General features: G+C 43.7%; 1 protein-coding gene across 2 annotated transcripts in view; it reads left to right on the top strand.

Annotated features, from left to right (window-relative positions):
* The window catches only part of LOC129833300 (ubiquitin carboxyl-terminal hydrolase 43-like), a 100,413-nt gene that overhangs the window by 33,972 nt on the left and 48,209 nt on the right, over positions 1-18,232 (top strand). For both annotated transcript variants that reach the window (XM_055897799.1, XM_055897797.1), the window contains exons 3-4: positions 2,016-2,119; positions 13,851-13,943. In XM_055897799.1, coding sequence (XP_055753774.1) covers positions 2,016-2,119; positions 13,851-13,943 — 197 coding nt within the window. The remainder of the gene's footprint in view (positions 1-2,015; positions 2,120-13,850; positions 13,944-18,232) is intronic.

The following is an 18,232-nucleotide window of genomic DNA, read 5'->3' as shown; positions in this document are numbered from 1 at the left end:
AACCAAAAGGTTGCTGGTTCGAATACCCGAACCAACAAGGGGAAACCCCTGTTGATGTGCCTTTGAGCAAGGCACTTAGGCCTAATTTGCTCCATTTGCGCCGTACTTGTAACGATGTACGCTGAGAGTCGGGAAGCAAGTTCGGGGAGTGAATGCATTTAATAAATAAACAAAACAAGAAACACAAACAGCGCACCGACATGAAACATAAACAATGACGACTGGGGGAAAAAAACTAAGGGAGTGACATATAAAGGGCAGGTAATCAAGGAGGTGATGGAGCCCAGGTGAGTGTCAAATGCGCGTAACACTGGTGACAGGTGTGCGCCTTAAACGAGCAGTCTGGTGACCTAGAGGCCGGAGAGGGAACACAGGTGACAGTACTACTATGACTGACCCTGTAAAACAACACAAAACAACACATTTCACAGTACCTATCTGGTGTATATTTTTTATCCCTGGAAATGAGAGGGGTACTAATGAATGCCCCTAACGACATTATACAGTATTACCTCTCTTTTTCTCAGTCATCCATCCTGTCTCAGTGCCATGGTATGGAACCCTTTTTACCATTGCTGTACCAAAATATCCATCACAACCACACAGGCTCTCCTGTCACAAGACAACATGGTTTTATGAAATGGTGCAACCATGACCCTGATACCATAGTGAGAGAATGATTCAGATTTGACATTACATTGGTTTCAAATGTCTACACTGCATCAATGGTGTGCCATTACAGTATCTGCAGTAATTGTAATTCCACAGAGTCACTCTGGACACAAACCACCATTAGAAAGTGTTCGAGACAGCCTCAGAAGTGACGATGAAGGAGGAGCAAAGACCATGGCTGCTGTTGTTGCTGCTATTGTTGATGGTGCAGCTAGGTGGATTAGTTCAGTCAAATCAGCACCGACGGGGACCATTTTCAATTCATTTCATTCATTATCACATAGCTGGGCTATGCCCTCGTTGTGTGCCGTCCCAGATCAGCTTGTTTTTTTTTACCTTACATGGTTTCAGTGATCAGTCTGTTAGTTTTATCGCTTTTTCCTCCTCTTTTATCTTTTTCCAAGGCCAGTTCAGCTCTGAGTTCAGCTCTGCTGTAGGTGAGTGGATTAAAGAATAAAGAGAGAAGTACCCCAAGCGGGTTTCATTCACGTCAATACTTTCCACTGCCTTTGAAAATCCCCTTTTAATAGAAAACAAAAGACTGCTGAACAACATTTCACAATCTTCTAACTAGACAGATATTCACTTAATACATTTTATGCTGATCTGTTCCTCCCCTCAGTCCAGCGTTAGCTCCTATATTAATTTAGCAGCGGTGACCACCGCTAAATTGTTGCCACTGATGCAAAAAATAAGTATATATTTCTGCCAAGACGCACTTTTAAATGGATAGTTGTTAGCTCGATGACTGGAAATCTATGGGAAGAGCTAGCATGTCATTGTGCTAACACTGGTAGGTAGTAGCAATGCCCCCAGAGTTTTGGGTGGCTGGGGGGAGAGAGTTCCAGAGTTTTGGGGGGCAGCAGCGCTGAAAGCCCGGTCCACGATGGTGCACAGTCTTGTTTTGGGGATGGTTAAATAAAAATAAATGTTAAGGAGGTGAAAGAAGGTAGATTTGGTGGCGGACTTGATGTGGGACTCGAAGGAGAGAGTGGGGTCCAGGATGACACCCAGATTTCAGACCTCGGATAATGGGCAGATGGTGCAGCCATCAGTGGACATCACAAGGTCACCCACTTTCTTGAGGGGAACTTTGGAAGCCACCAGCATGACCTCAGTTTTATTGCTGTTGAGTTTGAGTAGATTGGGTGTCATCTAGTTTTTGATGTCCTGGAGACAGTTGATCAGAGATGGGGGAAACAGGTGAGAGGTGGGTTTGGTGTGGATGTAAATCTGGGTGTCATCCGAATAGCAGTGGATTTAGTTTAACCAGATGTTTTTTTACTGTTAGCGATTGTAGATGTTACAATGATGTGTTTCTCTTTGTCCACTCTCTATTCCAGGGCCCTGGTATATCAGAGGAGGCGATGGTCACTGAGCCTCCCCACTCGCAGCAGCCCGGGGCACGCCACAGCTTTGTACAGGAACACTTCCAGGCACAATACAAGTGAGTTTCCAGTTTGCCAGGTCTGCCCATAGCATACTGTATTCTCAATGCAATGCTAGAGAATAGCCCTATTACTATCTGCACATTAGTCCTGCAAGCATTGATGGCATCTGAGCTGAGCTGAGTAGAATACAGTTGACTCAACCCCTGGCACTTCATTTGGAAAGTAATGGACGAGCTAATGTAAAAACGGCTGCCTTGCACCTTGAAGGACAGGTGAAAAATAAACAAATTACTATACAGAGAATTGTCTCTCAAATTTGTGACAGTCAACAATTTCCCTCCGATTCAGTGTCTTGAATGTAAAACAGAAGAGTTACTTGTCTTTCCTTTGTTCATTGTGAAATATTTTTCATGGCTCAACCTGCTCCTTAGATGATAATTCTAGAAAAGAATAAATAATTAAAAAGTGTCAATGTGACAGCTTTTGTTATTTATTTCCATTAGGAGCCAGTTGTGTTTTTGTATAACCTGTTCTCTTCCTGTCAGTGCACCTGGATGAGGTTGCGAGGGAGTCTGTTGTTGAGAGATTGATTGAGATTTAGAAAAACTTTGTAAATTGGTTAAACAAAAACTTATTGGGTAAAACTTTGTTGGCTATTCTAATTTGAATACATTTCCTTTAATTATGAACCATATGTTATACAGTTCAATGTAATTATGGTCATTTGTGTGGAAATCAGTTTCATGCTTGTCTTGGTATACACTTAGTCCATCGGTCACACTGCCTGTAATTTGGTCTGTTGGGTTTTGAACCTCTCCTATGAGTTCTTTACAATTATTGTACAACCATTGCAAAGTTAGGTATGAGGCTTTTTTCCCACATCACGTTCGATTACCGATGACTCATTGATCCAGTTCTCATTGATTGGATTAAATTGTAATTATCAGATACACCATGTGTAATGGAGATGTCATTATAACTCTAAGTGGGTAGAGGTTGTATATGTATTAGCAGGAGGAAGAGTAACCTCCTTAAATCACTGCAGACATTCCAGTAATTACTGAGCCTAGCTGGAGCATCAATACTGACAAGGACCATGCACAGAGTGCAGCAAGAAAGACTGCCCCTCCACCTAACCTTTATGTCTCCTAGGTAACTAGGGACCCCTTCAAGTGCTTTTATGGTCCTGAGTAAAATGAGTGGGGTGGTTGGTTTTTGTTTGAGGTCAAGTGAAAAACGACAACTGTACAAATCGAATAGGCATAGATGACCTACATATTGAATAAACATATACAATCTTTGCTCTAGTAGCTTTCCTGATAAGCTGTGATTGATGAACCTGATTGAGTTTTCACAGTTTTAGTCCTTATAACATTCCTTTCAATCCGTGTTCAGAGCCCCTCAGCGCCTGCTACAGCAGCTTTGAACCCAGAGCCTCTGAAGCTTCACAAGTGTTCATTTAATCTTGGAGATAAAGCCTCCTAAGTGTTTCTATGAAACAGATGCATCTCACAGCTGTGGTCGGGAGATCACTGGAGCTGCTGAAGGTAGTTGAGCTGTTGCAGTACCTTCATCATGATTTGGCTGTCCACTCCTCTCACAAATGCGCCAATGAGAGTTCTGGATCCAACTGCCAAGTGTATCTGTAAATCTCTGTCAAGCCCCCAATTTTACATTAGCTGTACTCTTCTCTGGGTAACCTTGACTAATGTCGTACTATATTGACAAGGAATTATGCAAACAACTGCACAATAGAACAGATGTATATTTGGACCTTTTAACTTTGTCGTGAAGTAATTAGAACACTTGCCACTCTGGAAGTTTCCATTTGCTTTGTAATTTCCTGCTTGTTTTTGTTTCCTCCATCTGCTAATTCCTTGGAAAATCAGCAGCTTGGTGTTATGCTGTTAATACATCTGTCAGAGCGCATCCCTTAATTGCTACCCACTGATGAATGTTTCTGCTTTGACACCCGGGAAATGGGCGTGTCTAGACAGGATGCAGCCATAGCTAGCTCGGCAGCCATAGCTAGCTCACCCACTCAAACAGTGTGCCAGACTCAGCCAGGAGGATTCAGACTGGAATCCAACACTTGACTGATGATCACTGATTGCTAGCAAACCGTAAAACATGCAGTATAACTTCAAAAACAGCATAACTTTGCATTTCAGAGCTACAGCATGGATTTAGTTCAGTGAAAAAGAGCTTTAGACTATATAGACATTTCTCTCAAGGAATATTCCATAGCCATATCTTTCCATAACCATCTGATTTTGTCCCTTAGGCCAGTCCAAATCACTTACTCAGGCAACAGCATCATTGTATGAGATGAGGATTGAGGCCTGGGTGTGAAAGTGTAAGACTGAAAAGCTACTGTCAAAGCTTTTTTAGAATAATGTGTGAAAGTGGAATTCAGAGTCCCCGTGGTTAGAGAAGTGTCCTGTTTCGAATATAAATATCCTCATCCTGTCTGTGGTGTTTTACATTTTAAAATACTATATGTATTTTATATGATTAAATATTTGTCATACTAATAACTAATATAATACTATAAGTGACATATACTTAAGATGTTTGTTGTGCTATTTGTTTTAGGAACAGCCTTTGGAGTCCCTATCTTTGGTTTGTTTTACGGTTCCTCTGTCCCTCTCTCATTGCCCTCCAGCAGTCCTGGGTGTAACACTACAGTATGTAATATAATCTCAAGGCCAATTGATAGGCCAGAGTATTATCACTGTAATGGGTTTCTTTGTCACTATACAATCACCAGGCCCATTATACTTGACAAGACTTAGTCTGTGTACAAACAAGCTTCATATATACTGACATGCTTTTTGTCTCCTAAGTTTTTGATGCTGATTTGATTTGTCGTTCATCACGTTGGTGCCATTCAATTGGCTGTACAGTACAATTATTACAATTCTCTCTGTCTGACTGTGATGTCTCCGCAAAAGTGAAGTGCCTACTCTAACTCTGGAAGTATTGATTTTTAACTTATTGTTTCTCTACAACTCTGTAGACTCTGATCAAATCATGCATTGTTCAGTTCTTGAAGGTAAAGCTTTGATATAGCTAGTTTTGTTCTCATCCCACAGCATGACTCACTGCCTAGCATTGGTAATATGCAGTGAAAATCTCTGTGTTATCTGTCAAGCGCTGCTCATTAGAGTGAAACCAAACGGCAGGCAGCAGAGCATGTCAGATTACGGACGTGGTGTACAGTAGTTTCACTGGAAGCCCAGCCTTTTTACAGCGGCACGAAAACCCACCACTCTCTCTGAGCTTCTCGCCTCTCTTTGTCTGAATCATTTTGACTGGGTGACCTTTGTTTTGTCTCAGCGCTTAATTTATTTATATTTCTGCAGGAGGGTTGAATAAAAAGGGCTTTGAAGCCTTTTTAAGATTATTACTGTGACTCATTTACATTTACATTTAAGTCATTTAGCAGACGCTCTTATCCAGAGCGACTTACAAATTGGTGCATTCACCTTATGATATCCAGTGGAACAACCACTTTACAATAGTGCATCTAACTCTTTTAAGGGGGGGGGGGGGGGGGGGTTAGAAGGATTACTTTATCCTATCCTAGGTATTCCTTAAAGAGGTGGGGTTTCAGGTGTCTCCGGAAGGTGGTGATTGACTCCGCTGACCTGGCGTCGTGAGGGAGTTTGTTCCACCATTGGGGTGCCAGAGCAGCGAACAGTTTTGACTGGGCTGAGCAGGAACTGTACTTCCTCAGAGGTAGGGAGGCGAGCAGGCCAGAGGTGGATGAACGCAGTGCCCTTGTTTGGGTGTAGGGCCTGATCAGAGCCTGAAGGTATGGAGGTGCCGTTCCCCTCACAGCTCCGTAGGCAAGCACCATGGTCTTGTAGCGGATGCGAGCTTCAACTGGAAGCCAGTGGAGAGAGCGGAGGAGCGGGGTGACGTGAGAGAACTTGGGAAAGTTGAACACCAGACGGGCTGCGGCGTTCTGGATGAGTTGTAGGGGTTTAATGGCACAGGCAGGGAGCCCAGCCAACAGCGAGTTGCAGTAATCCAGACGGGAGATGACAAGTGCCTGGATTAGGACCTGCGCCGCTTCCAGCGTGAGGCAGGGTCGTACTCTGCGAATGTTGTAGAGCATGAACCTACAGGAACGGGTCACCGCCTTGATGTTAGTTGAGAACGACAGGGTGTTGTCCAGGATCACGCCAAGGTTCTTAGCACTCTGGGAGGAGGACACAATGGAGTTGTCAACCGTGATGGCGAGATCATGGAACGGGCAGTCCTTCCCCGGGAGGAAGAGCAGCTCCGTCTTGCCGAGGTTCAGCTTGAGGTGGTGATCCGTCATCCACACTGATATGTCTGCCAGACATGCAGAGATGCGATTCACCACCTGGTTATCAGAGGGGGGAAAGGAGAAGATTAATTGTGTGTCGTCTGCATAGCAATGATAGGAGAGACCATGTGAGGATATGACAGAGCCAAGTGACTTGGTGTATAGCGAGAATAGGAGAGGGCCTAGAACAGAGCCCTGGGGGACACCAGTGGTGAGAGCACGTGGTGCGGAGACAGATTCTCGCCACGCCACCTGGTAGGAACGACCTGTCAGGTACGACGCAATCCAAGCGTGGGCCGCGCCGGAGATGCCCAGCTCGGAGAGGGTGGAGAGGAGGATCTGATGGTTCACAGTATCAAAGGCAGCCGATAGGTCTAGAAGGATGAGAGCAGAGGAGAGAGAGTTAGCTTAAGCAGTGCGGAGCGCCTCCGTGACACAGAGAAGAGCAGTCTCAGTTGAATGACTAGTCTTGAAACCTGACTGATTTGGATCAAGAAGGTCATTCTGAGAGAGATAGCAGGAGAGCTGGCCAAGGACGGCACGTTCAAGAGTTTTGGAGAGAAAAGAAAGAAGGGATACTGGTCTGTAGTTGTTGACATCGGAGGGATCGAGTATAGGTTTTTTCAGAAGGGGTGCAACTCTCGCTCTCTTGAAGACGGAAGGGACGTAGCCAGCGGTCAAGGATGAGTTGATGAGCGAGGTGAGGTAAGGGAGAAGGTCTCCGGAAATGGTCTGGAGAAGAGAGGAGGGGATAGGGTCAAGCGGGCAGGTTGTTGGGCGGCCGGCCGTTACAAGACGCGAGATTTCATCTGGAGAGAGAGGGGAGAAAGAGGTCAAAGCACAGGGTAGGGCAGTGTGAGCAGAACCAGCGGTGTCGTTTGACTTAGCAAACGAGGATCGGATGTCGTCGACCTTCTTTTCAAAATGGTTGACGAAGTCATCAGCAGAGAGGGAGGAGGGGGGAGGAGGGGGAGGAGGATTCAGGAGGGAGGAGAAGGTGGCAAAGAGCTTTCTAGGGTTAGAGGCAGATGCTTGGAATTTAGAGTGGTAGAAATTGGCTTTAGCAGCAGAGACAGAAGAGGAGAATGTAGAGAGGAGGGAGTGAAAGGATGCCAGGTCCGCAGGGAGGCGAGTTTTCCTCCATTTCCGCTCGGCTGCCCGGAGCCCTGTTCTGTGAGCTCGCAATGAGTCGTCGAGCCACGGAGCAGGAGGGGAGGACCGAGCCGGCCTGGAGGATAGGGGACATAGAGAGTCAAAGGATGCAGAAAGGGAGGAAAGGAGGGTTGAGGAGGCAGAATCAGGAGATAGGTTGGAGAAGGTTTGAGCAGAGGGAAGAGATGATAGGATGGAAGAGGAGAGAGTAGCGGGGGAGAGAGAGCGAAGGTTGGGACGGCGCGATACCATCCGAGTAGGGGCAGTGTGGGAAGTGTTGGATGAGAGCGAGAGGGAAAAGGATACAAGGTAGTGGTCGGAGACTTGGAGGGGAGTTGCAATGAGATTAGTGGAAGAACAGCATCTAGTAAAGATGAGGTCAAGCGTATTGCCTGCCTTGTGAGTAGGGGGGGAAGGTGAGAGGGTGAGGTCAAAAGAGGAGAGGAGTGGAAAGAAGGAGGCAGAGAGGAATGAGTCAAAGGTAGACGTGGGGAGGTTAAAGTCACCCAGAACTGTGAGAGGTGAGCCATCCTCAGGAAAGGAACTTATCAGGGCGTCAAGCTCATTGATGAACTCTCCAAGGGAACCTGGAGGGCGATAAATGATAAGGATGTTAAGCTTGAAAGGGCTGGTAACTGTGACAGCATGGAATTCAAAGGAGGCGATAGACAGATGGGTCAGGGGAGAAAGAGAGAATGTCCACTTGGGAGAGATGAGGATCCCAGTGCCACCACCCCGCTGACCAGAAGCTCTCGGGGTGTGCGAGAACACGTGGGCAGACGAGGAGAGAGCAGTAGGAGTAGCAGTGTTATCAGTGGTAATCCATGTTTCCGTCAGTGCCAAGAAGTCGAGGGACTGGAGGGAAGCATAGGCTGAGATGAACTCTGCCTTGTTGGCCGCAGATCGGCAGTTCCAGAGGCTGCCTGAGACCTGGAACTCCACGTGGGTCGTGCGCGCTGGGACCACCAGGTTAGAGTAGCAGCGGCCACGCGGTGTGAAGCGTTTGTATGGTCTGTGCAGAGAGGAGAGAACAGGGATAGACAGACACATAGTTGACAGGCTACAGAAGAGGCTACGCTAATGCAAAGGAGATTGGAATGACAAGTGGACTACACGTCTCGAATGTTCAGAAAGTTAAGCTTACGTTGCAAAAAATCTTATTGACTAAAATGATATAGTACTGCTGGCTGGTGAAATAGGCTAGCTAGCAGTGGCTGCGTTGTTGACTTTGTTTGAAAGTGTAGCTGGCTAGGTAACCTCTAACTGGCTAGGTAACCTCGACAATTACTCTAGACTACACAATTATCTTGGATACAAAGACGGCTATGTAGCCAGCTAAGATCAAACAAATCAAACTGTTGTACTGTAATGAAATGAAATGTAATACTACCTGTGGAGCAAAGCGGAATGCAACTACTCGCTCCAACCCGGAAGTGCGTATCGTAGAGGGAGAGGCAATAGAAGTGTTGTTTCTTGTATTATTGTCTTTTGTGTCTTTAGACTCAAGGTAATTCCTTTGGTTTGTCTGGATGCTCAGGATCACCTGCTGAATGATGCTTTACATATTAACAATCTCTAAAGGGGCCATGACCTTTTGAACCCAGAGATGAAGTGTTGTGACAAAAGCACACATCTTCAAGTAGTAGGTGAGGCTGCAGGCTCACTGAGAAGAATTAACAGCCAATCTTTAGGCCAGGGATCATCAATTAGATTCAGCCGCGGGCCGATGTTTTTTGTGAGAGGATGGTCGGGGGCCGGACCATAATTACAAATCATTTGTAGACTGCAAATTGACCACAAGAAGCCCAAACAGATATATTTGACTACAAAATCATAATTTCAAATGTTGCATATATTTGTATATGATCACGTGTCTCTCTGTTATGCGTGGAAATACTTGGGAACCGATTTTCAAAATTAAAATCACTTGGAGCTGATATCCTGTTTTTTTTACTATCCAACAATGAAAATGTTTAAAAAATACAGTACCAGTCAAAAGTTTGGACACACCTACTCATTCAAGGGTTTTCTTTATTTTTTTTACTATTTTCTAGAATAATAGTGAAGACATCAAAACTATGAAATAACACAAATGGAATCATGTAGTAACCAAAAAAGTGTTAAACAAATCAAAATAGATTTTATATTTTATATTCTTCAAAGTATCCACCCTTTGCCTTGATGGCAGCTTGGCACACTCTTGGCATTCTCTCAACCAGCTTCACCTTGAATGCTTTTCCAACAGTCTTGAAGGAGTTCCCACATATGCTGAGTACTTGTTGGCTGCTTTTCCTTCGCTCTGCGGTCCAACTTATCCCAAATCATCTCAATTGGGTTTCGGTCGGGTGACTGTGGAGGCCAGGTCATCTGATGTAGCACTCCATCACTCACTTTCTTGGTCAAATAGCCCTTACAGAGTCTGGAGGTATGTTGGGTCATTGTCCTGTTGAAAAACAAATGATAGTCCCACAAAGCACAAACCAGATGGGATGGCATATCGCTGCAGAATGCTGTGGTAGCCATGCTGGTTAAGTGTGCCATGAATTCTAAATAAATCACTGAAGGTGTCACCAGCAGAGCACCCCCACACAATCACACCTCATCCTCCATGCTTCACGGTGGGAACCACACATGCAGAGATCCACCATTCACCTACTCTGCATCTCACAAAGACACGGCGGTTGGAACCAAAAATGTCAAATTTGGAATCATCAGACCAAAGGACAGATTTCCACCGGTCTAATGTCCATTGCTCATGTTTCTTTGCCCTAGCAAGTCTCTTCTTATTATTGGTGTCCTTTATTTGTGGTTTCTTTGCAGGAGTTAGACCGTGAAGGCCTTATTCACACAGTCTCATCTGAACAGTTGATGTTGAGATGTGTCTGTTACTTGAACTCTGTGAAGCATTTATTTGGGCTTATCCTCCGCAACAGAGGTAACTCTGGGTCTTCCTTTCCTGTGGTGGTCCTCATGAGAGCCAGTTTCATTATAGCGCTTGATGGTTTTTGACTGACCTTCATGTCTTAAAGTAACGATGGACTGTCGTTTCTCTTTGCTTATTTAAGCAGTTCTTGACATAATATGGACTTGATCTTTTACCAAATAGGACTATCTTCTGTATACCAACCAACCCTACCTTGTCACAACAGAACTAATTGGCTCAAACGCATTAAGAAGGAAAGAAATTCCACAAATTAACTTTTAACAAGGCACACCTGTTAATTGAAATTCATTCCAGGTGACTACCTCATGAAGATGGTTGAGAGAATGCCAAGTGTGTGCAAAGCAGTCATCAAGGCAAAGGGTGGCTGATTTGTTTAACACTTTTTTGGTTACTACATGATTCCATGTGTGTTATTTCATAGTTTTGATGTCCACTATTATTCTACAATGTAGAAAATAGTACAAATAAAGAAAATCCCTCGAATGAGTAGGTGTGTCCAAACTTCTGACTGGTACTATATAATATTATTATTATTATTTATTTATTTATTTTTATCTGAAAATTTGGGGGGCCAAATTAAACCACCTGCAGGCCAAATTGGGGGAACCCTGCTGGTTCCTTTAGTAGATTGTTCTAATAATAGCTGTTATAACAAATATAATGAATTGGTTTATTTTTCAGGAAAGGTGACACTGAATGTCCCATATACTTGGAAAAATGGCTTTTAGAGTTTTACCCAGGCTAGTGCAGGGGTTGGCAACAGGAGGCCCGTGGGCCAAAACAAGCCCGCAAGTGTTTTTTTGGGGGGGGTTAGTTTTTGGTAAATAAAATACAAAAATTAACAGGAAAATAGTTTAATTTAGGAAATCTGTTCCCAAGTATTCCAACGAATAAAAAAGGAAACATACAGTAAGTGCACAAAACCTGCTCTTTCCATGACATAGACTGACCAGGTGAATCCAGGTGAAAAGCTATGATCCCTTATTGATATCACTGGTTAAATCCACTTCAGTCAGTGTAGATGAAGGGGTGGAGACAGGTTAAAGAACTATTGTATATCTCTCTCTATATATATATATAGAGACAGATACAAATACCCCCTTTTCGCAATTTTTACCCCCTTTTTTCACCCCAGTTTCGCAATTTAGGGGTGGCAGGTAGCCAGCCTAGTGGTTAGAGTGTTGGGCCAGTAACCGAAAGGTTGCTGGATTGAATCCCTGAGGTGTCGAGGTAAAACTCTGTCGGTCTGCCCCTGAACAAGGCAGTTAACCCACTGTTCACCGGTAAGCTGTCATTGTAAATAATAATTTGTTCTTAACTGACTTGCCTAGTTAAATAAAGGTTACATTTAAAATAAAATAAAAATATCCAATTGCAATCCAATTACAATCTTGTCTAATCGCTGCAGTTCCCCAACAGGCTCGGCATAGGCGAAGGTCGAGTCATGCGTCCTCCGAAACATGACCCACCAAACCGCGCCTCTTAACACCTGCCCGCTTAACCCGGAATCCAGCCGCATCAATGTGTCGGAGGACACACCGTTCAACTGACGACTGAAGTCAGCCTGCAGGCACCCGTGCCCACCACAGGGAGTCGTTAGAGCACCATGAGCCAAATAAAGCTCCCCCGGCCAAACCCTCCCCTAACCTGTTGCTGGATTTTTTACGTTCAACAGTTTCCCGTGTGGATCAAGAATTGTCTACCACCCAAAGGACATCCATCCAACTTGACACAACTGTGGGAAGCATTGGAGTCAACATGGGTCAGCATCCCTGTGGAATGCTTTCAACTCCTTGCAGAGTCCATGCCCCTATGAATTGAGGTTGTTCTGAGGGCAAATGGCTGTTTTGTACACTCGGTGTATCTCAATGTATCTGAATGTGTGTCAATGTAAATAAGGTATGAAATTATTGTTATTTTCAAATATAATCTAATTTTGGGTTTAGTTGGGGTCAATTTGCAGTGTACAAATTATTATAATTATGTTTTGGTCCCCCACCATCCGCTCCGTCAAAAAATCCCACGGCTGAATCTAGTTGCCGACCCCTGGGCTAGTGTTTAAGCTGACTCAAACTCTCACCCTTCAGCATCACTGCTTCAAAGACAGGGATTCCCTCTCAAGTGCTGCTCATACTTCATCCATTAGGCATCACGGGAATATCACCTCCTATCTCCTTTTCCTTTAGGCCTAAGTGTTCCTTAACAATGCACAGTACATCTATGTTTTATTGGAGCTGCTGGAGGGTTATTTGTATGCAAAGAACATGGGCAGCTCCTCTGTTTCCTGCTGAGAATAAGACATCCATAGGGGAGCGATCCACTCTGCCAAGAGAGAGCTCCACTCAGAGCCAGTGTCAGCTGGGATGAGTTGAATAGGGCTTTATTCACTCTCCCCCACTCGCCCCTGTGGGTCTGTCAGGTGCCTTCCTAGAAGGGAAACACATTTAAACAGCTATGCTCTGGCTAAGATTCCCATGGTAGGCTACCCCTTGTAAAGGTTCCTGACATGCAGGCTGGAGAAGTGAAAGCTCTGTGCACTGATCCAATGAAAAATACTAAAGCAAAGGAATAGAGAAATACTGGCTTAAAACATCGCCTTGATGGGTAAAAGAGGAAGAGGGACATTTATGCTTGAAATTCAGATTTGCAAAGAAACCATAGCTTTGTCAACTTGTTTTGATTGTATGCAGCAAAGTCATTGTTGAACTCAATTCCACTCCAGTCCTAAAGGCTCTTATAATTTCAGGCAGCCTTGTGAAATGCTTTTTGCTTCCTGACTAGAATAACCAGTCATGGAGTTCTTGCCATAGAACTATTACAGGATTTAGAAGTACTTCAAGTCAAGTTCAATAGCACTTCAGTCTGAGGACTTCCATGGAAATACCCTCTGACTCTTTGTTCAAACAGTTAGTGATTTTCCAGAATAAGCAACTTCCTCTTCTAAACATAAAGAGGTCTGTTGGAGCCAGTGTGTGAACCAGGTGTGGAATGAAATATTGGTAGACTGGAAGATTTGCTCTCTTTTCCTGTCCTTTGAGTCCTATGGCCTGAACATTCATATAGGGAGGAAACAAGCCATCTCTTAGGACTGTTCTTTATTCTCCCCATGATGGTGATCATTAGGGAATCGCTGCGTGCTGGTTCCCATTTAAAGGCCCAGTCGCACCGTGAGGCTTTTTCCCACTACCCACCCCCCTTACATCACTTATCTTTTCCATAGAAAATCTCTACAGAAACATCAAGACGTACTGTACATACAGTGTGTCCATTTCTATAGTAAGATGCACTTTCCTGCTGGCCTGACACAGAAGTGCATGTTCATGTGTCTAAAACAGGCGTCAAACATCACACAATCTTGTTTTTCTTTCCACAGGTCATCGCTGACCTGCCCTCATTGTCATAAACAGAGCAACACCTTTGACCCTTTCCTCTGCATTTCACTTCCCATCCCTCTGCGCCACACCAGGTGAGTAATATCCTTGTTAGTGCACCAACCATACTGAATACACAACCATGCAACACATCACACCACACCATGGTACTACGTGCAGCTATTGGGAGACATCTGTCAGTGAGAGTCAAAGCCGTAGTAGACGGAAAGACTTGCCTTAGGTACAGACGTAGAAATACACTGTAGACGAGACTCAAGCACTGGTGTCTTTTTAACGTCCCTTTCAGTCCTCTAGAGACTCATAATGTTAGAGGAATGGATAAAGATCTGGAGTAGCACAGAGAAACAATAGACCTGGCTGAGATGGAGTGTACTTGAAGCCCAGATGAAAGCCCTGAGGAGCACCACCTCAGAAACCAGGAACAATGTCGCATTCATGCCCAGGTCACAAAGATCACTCCATCCCTGCTTGGCCGCTGTTAGCCTGTTCAGGAAATCAAATTTTGAGGAGTTAGTCCCCCCCAAGCCCTTACTCTTCAAGCACCTACACCCTCTCATTAATTGTGCTCTTTGTGAAGACTTTTGACAACTTTGTTTTTTGTTAAAAGCAGAAGATAATGTTTCCTCTCACACACCGCCTGACCAAAAACTGAAGTCAAAACAGTATGGTTCTCACCTTTATTCTCCAGTGCAGATGGAGGAGTTGTCCTAATTGGAAAGAGGTGTTAAACTCATCGATTGACTCTAAATCATATCTCAGATTTCTGTGCTGGGTTGTCATAGAAGTGCATGCAGCTGTGTCCTCCTATTGAGGTCCCAGGGTGTGCCTAGCAAATTCAAAAGCCTAACACACACTCATCTATCCAATCCTACACCACAAATGGACACTACAACGTTGATCTCATACTGTAGATCGTCATTCACACTGAGCATCCAACGTAAAGCTAGAGTCCTTAGTTATGAATATGAATATGAGAGTGGTTACATATTTCCAGCCCCATCCCTTAGCTTTTTAGTGATAAATGGGCGGTAAGCACGCTTTGTTATTGTTTCAATTAAGGATTCTAGCTTTAAAAGGTATTATTTAGAGCTCTCTATTTGTGACATATACAATCATTGAAATAGTTCTCAGTCTCTTTGGAGCAACTGGAGTGTCAATAAACGTTAAGGCCAGGCACGACACCCTCCTAGAGAATTTTTTTCCCTTTAATCATATCACAATCATCTTTTACCAGTTGAAAAAAAATATGCAAATGAGCCAATTCTCATTAGTATGCTCATATTTGCATATCACGCAAATATATTTTTCTGGACACTGGATGAAGTCACCCCAAATGATTTGGTTTCATTTCATTAAGACACTCCAGGACCAGACTTGTCCGGAGCAGATTGTGGATAAATACTTTTTTAATCTTTCTATCTGTAAAATACTAAAGACGTGTACGTAACATGTACGTAAAATGCGGGTTTTTTCAAATACTTTTTAAAATCTTGAAAATAAACTTCACAACATCAATAATTCCCTCTGAGCAAGTCTGGAGAATATATCTAAGGATAACCACTAGAGGTCGACCGATTAATCGGGATTGGCCGATTAATTATGGCCGATTTCAAGTTTTCATAATCGGAAATCGGTATTTTTGGGCGCCGTTTTTTTTTTTTTTTTTTTTACGCCTTTATTTAATCTTTATTTAACTAGGCAAGTCAGTTAAGAACACATTCTTATTTTCAATGACGGCCTAGGAACGTTCTGCCTCTGTCGTTCTGCCTTCAGGGGCAGATGTTTAACCTTGTCAGCTCGGGGGATCTAATCTTGCAACCTTACAGTTAACTGGTCCAATGCTCTAACCTGATTACATTGCACTCCACGAGGAGCCTGCCTGTTACGCGAATGCAGTAAGCTAAGGTAAGTTGCTAGCTAGCATTAAACTTATCTTATAAAAAACAATCAATCAATGACTGTCATTGCTCCAATGTGTACTTAACCATAAACATCAATTCCTTTCTTAAAATCAATACACAAGTATATATTTTTAAACCTGCATATTTAGCTAAAAGAAATCCAGGTTAGCAGGCAATATTAACCAGGTGAAATTGTGTAATTTCTCTTGCGTTCAGGGTATATGCAACAGTTTGGGCCGCCTGGCTCTTTGCGAACTAATTTGCCAGAATTTTACGTAATTATGACATAACATTGAAGGTTGTGTAATGTAACAGGAATATTTAGACTCATGGATGCCACCCGTTAGATCAAATACGGAACGGAATAAACGTTTTGTTTGAGGTGATAGTTTCCGGATTAGTAACAGGTATATGGTTTAGAGAGAAATAGTCGACGCGTTATAATTCCTGTAATAACTTGCGGCTGAACTTGAAAGGGGTTCCTTCGTTATTTTACCGTTCATGTCTTCCATAGAGAATGTCTTGATCTACTTCAAATAAGGTCTGTGTTTCGCGGAGGAGCAGACTGACAGGGGACCATGCAGACAAGCTCTGCTTTCTGCACTACAACCTAAAACTTAACTGGGAATATTGAAGACCCATGAAAGCTGGTGGTTCGTTTTAACATATGTTCTCATGTTATTTGAGACTAAATTGATTTTATTTATGTATTATATTAAGTTAAAATAAAAGTGTTCATTGTTCATTCAGTATTGTTGCAATTGTCATTATTACAAAAATGTGTGTGTGTGTATGATATATATAAATACATTTCAACCAAAATTTTTTTTTAAATCGGCCGACTTTTTTTTGTCCTCCAATAATCGGTATCGGCGTTGAAAAATCATAATCGGTCGACCTCTAATAACCACACAACATTTAGTGAATGCAGATGCTTCTGAAGCTGAGTATTTTTTGGGGGTGTGTGGGAAGAGTCTGACTTTCGGGAAATGGCGGTTAAAGACAAGTACACTGAATTTGGAATACCAAATGCCTATTTAGACCCAGTCATCATCTCTTCAAGGTAAGTTTCTAAATATAGTCCAGTTTGTAACGCTCGCTATGAAATGGGCTTCTAAATTACTGTGTAATTTAATGTTGAGAGCTTTAAAATGATTAAAGTGGTTCAAATGCATTAAAATGTTGATGACGGTAGAATGATAAACTAAAGAAATTATAAATAAGTACATAAGTATTCAGACCCTTTGCTTTGAGACTCGAAATTGAGCTGAGGTGCATCCTGTTTCCATTGATCGTTCTTGGAGTCCACCTGTGGTAAATTCAATTGATTGGACATGATTTGGAAAGGCACACACCTGTCTATATAAGGTCCCACAGTTGACAGTGCATGTGAGAGCAAAAACCCAGCCATGAGGTTAAAGGAATTGTCCGTAGAGCTCCGAGGCAGGATTGTGTTGAGGCTCAGATCTGGGGAAGGGTACCAAAATATTTCTGCAGCATTGAAGGTCCCCAAGAACACAGTGGCCTCCATCATTCTTAAATGGAAGAAGTTTGGAACCACCAAGACTCTTCCTAGAGCTGGCCGCCCAGCTAAACTGAGCAATCGGGGGAGAAGGGCCTTGGTCTGGGAGGTGACCAAGAACCCGATGGTCACTCTGACAGAGCTCCAGAGTTCCTCTGTGGAGATGGGAGAAACTTCCAGAAGGACAACCGTCTCTGCAGCACTCCACCAAATGGGCCTTTATGGTAGAGTGGCCAGACGGAAGCCACTCCTCAGTAAAAGGCACATGACAGCCCACTTGGAGATTGGCAAAAGGCACCTAAAGGACTCTCAGACCATGAGAAACAACAGTCTCAGGTGTGATGAAACCAAGATTGAACTCTTTGGCCTGAATGCCAAGCGTCACATCTGGAGGAAACGTGGCACCATCCCTACGGTGAAGCATGGTGGTGGAAGCATCATGCTGTGGGGATGTTTTTCAGCAGCAGGAACTGGGATGAACGCAGTAAAGTAAAGTACAGACAGGTCCTTGATGAAAACCTGCTCCAGAGCACTCAGGACCACAGACTGAGCCAATGTTCACCTTTCAACAGGGCAAGAACCCGAAGCACACAGCCAAGACAACGCGGGAATGGCTTCGTGACAAGTCTCTGAATGTCCTTGAGTGGCTCAGCCAGAGCCCTGAATTGAACCCGATTTAATATCTCTGGAGAGACCTGAAAATAGCTGTGCAGCGACGCTCTCTATCCAACCTGACAGAGCTTGAGAGGATCTGCAGAGAAGAATGGGAGAAACTCCCCAAATACAGGTGTGCCAAGCTTGTAGCGTCATACCCAAGAAGACTCAAGGCTGTAATCGCTGCCAAAGGTGTTTCAACAAAGTACTAACTAAGGTAAAATTTCGAAATACCTGTTTTTGATTTGTCATTATGGGGTATTGTGTGTAGATTGATGAGAAAACA

This window comes from Salvelinus fontinalis, chromosome 34, assembly GCF_029448725.1.
Source record: "Salvelinus fontinalis isolate EN_2023a chromosome 34, ASM2944872v1, whole genome shotgun sequence".
Classification (NCBI taxonomy): domain Eukaryota; kingdom Metazoa; phylum Chordata; class Actinopteri; order Salmoniformes; family Salmonidae; genus Salvelinus; species Salvelinus fontinalis.
This window is presented reverse-complemented; position numbering and strand designations above follow the sequence as displayed.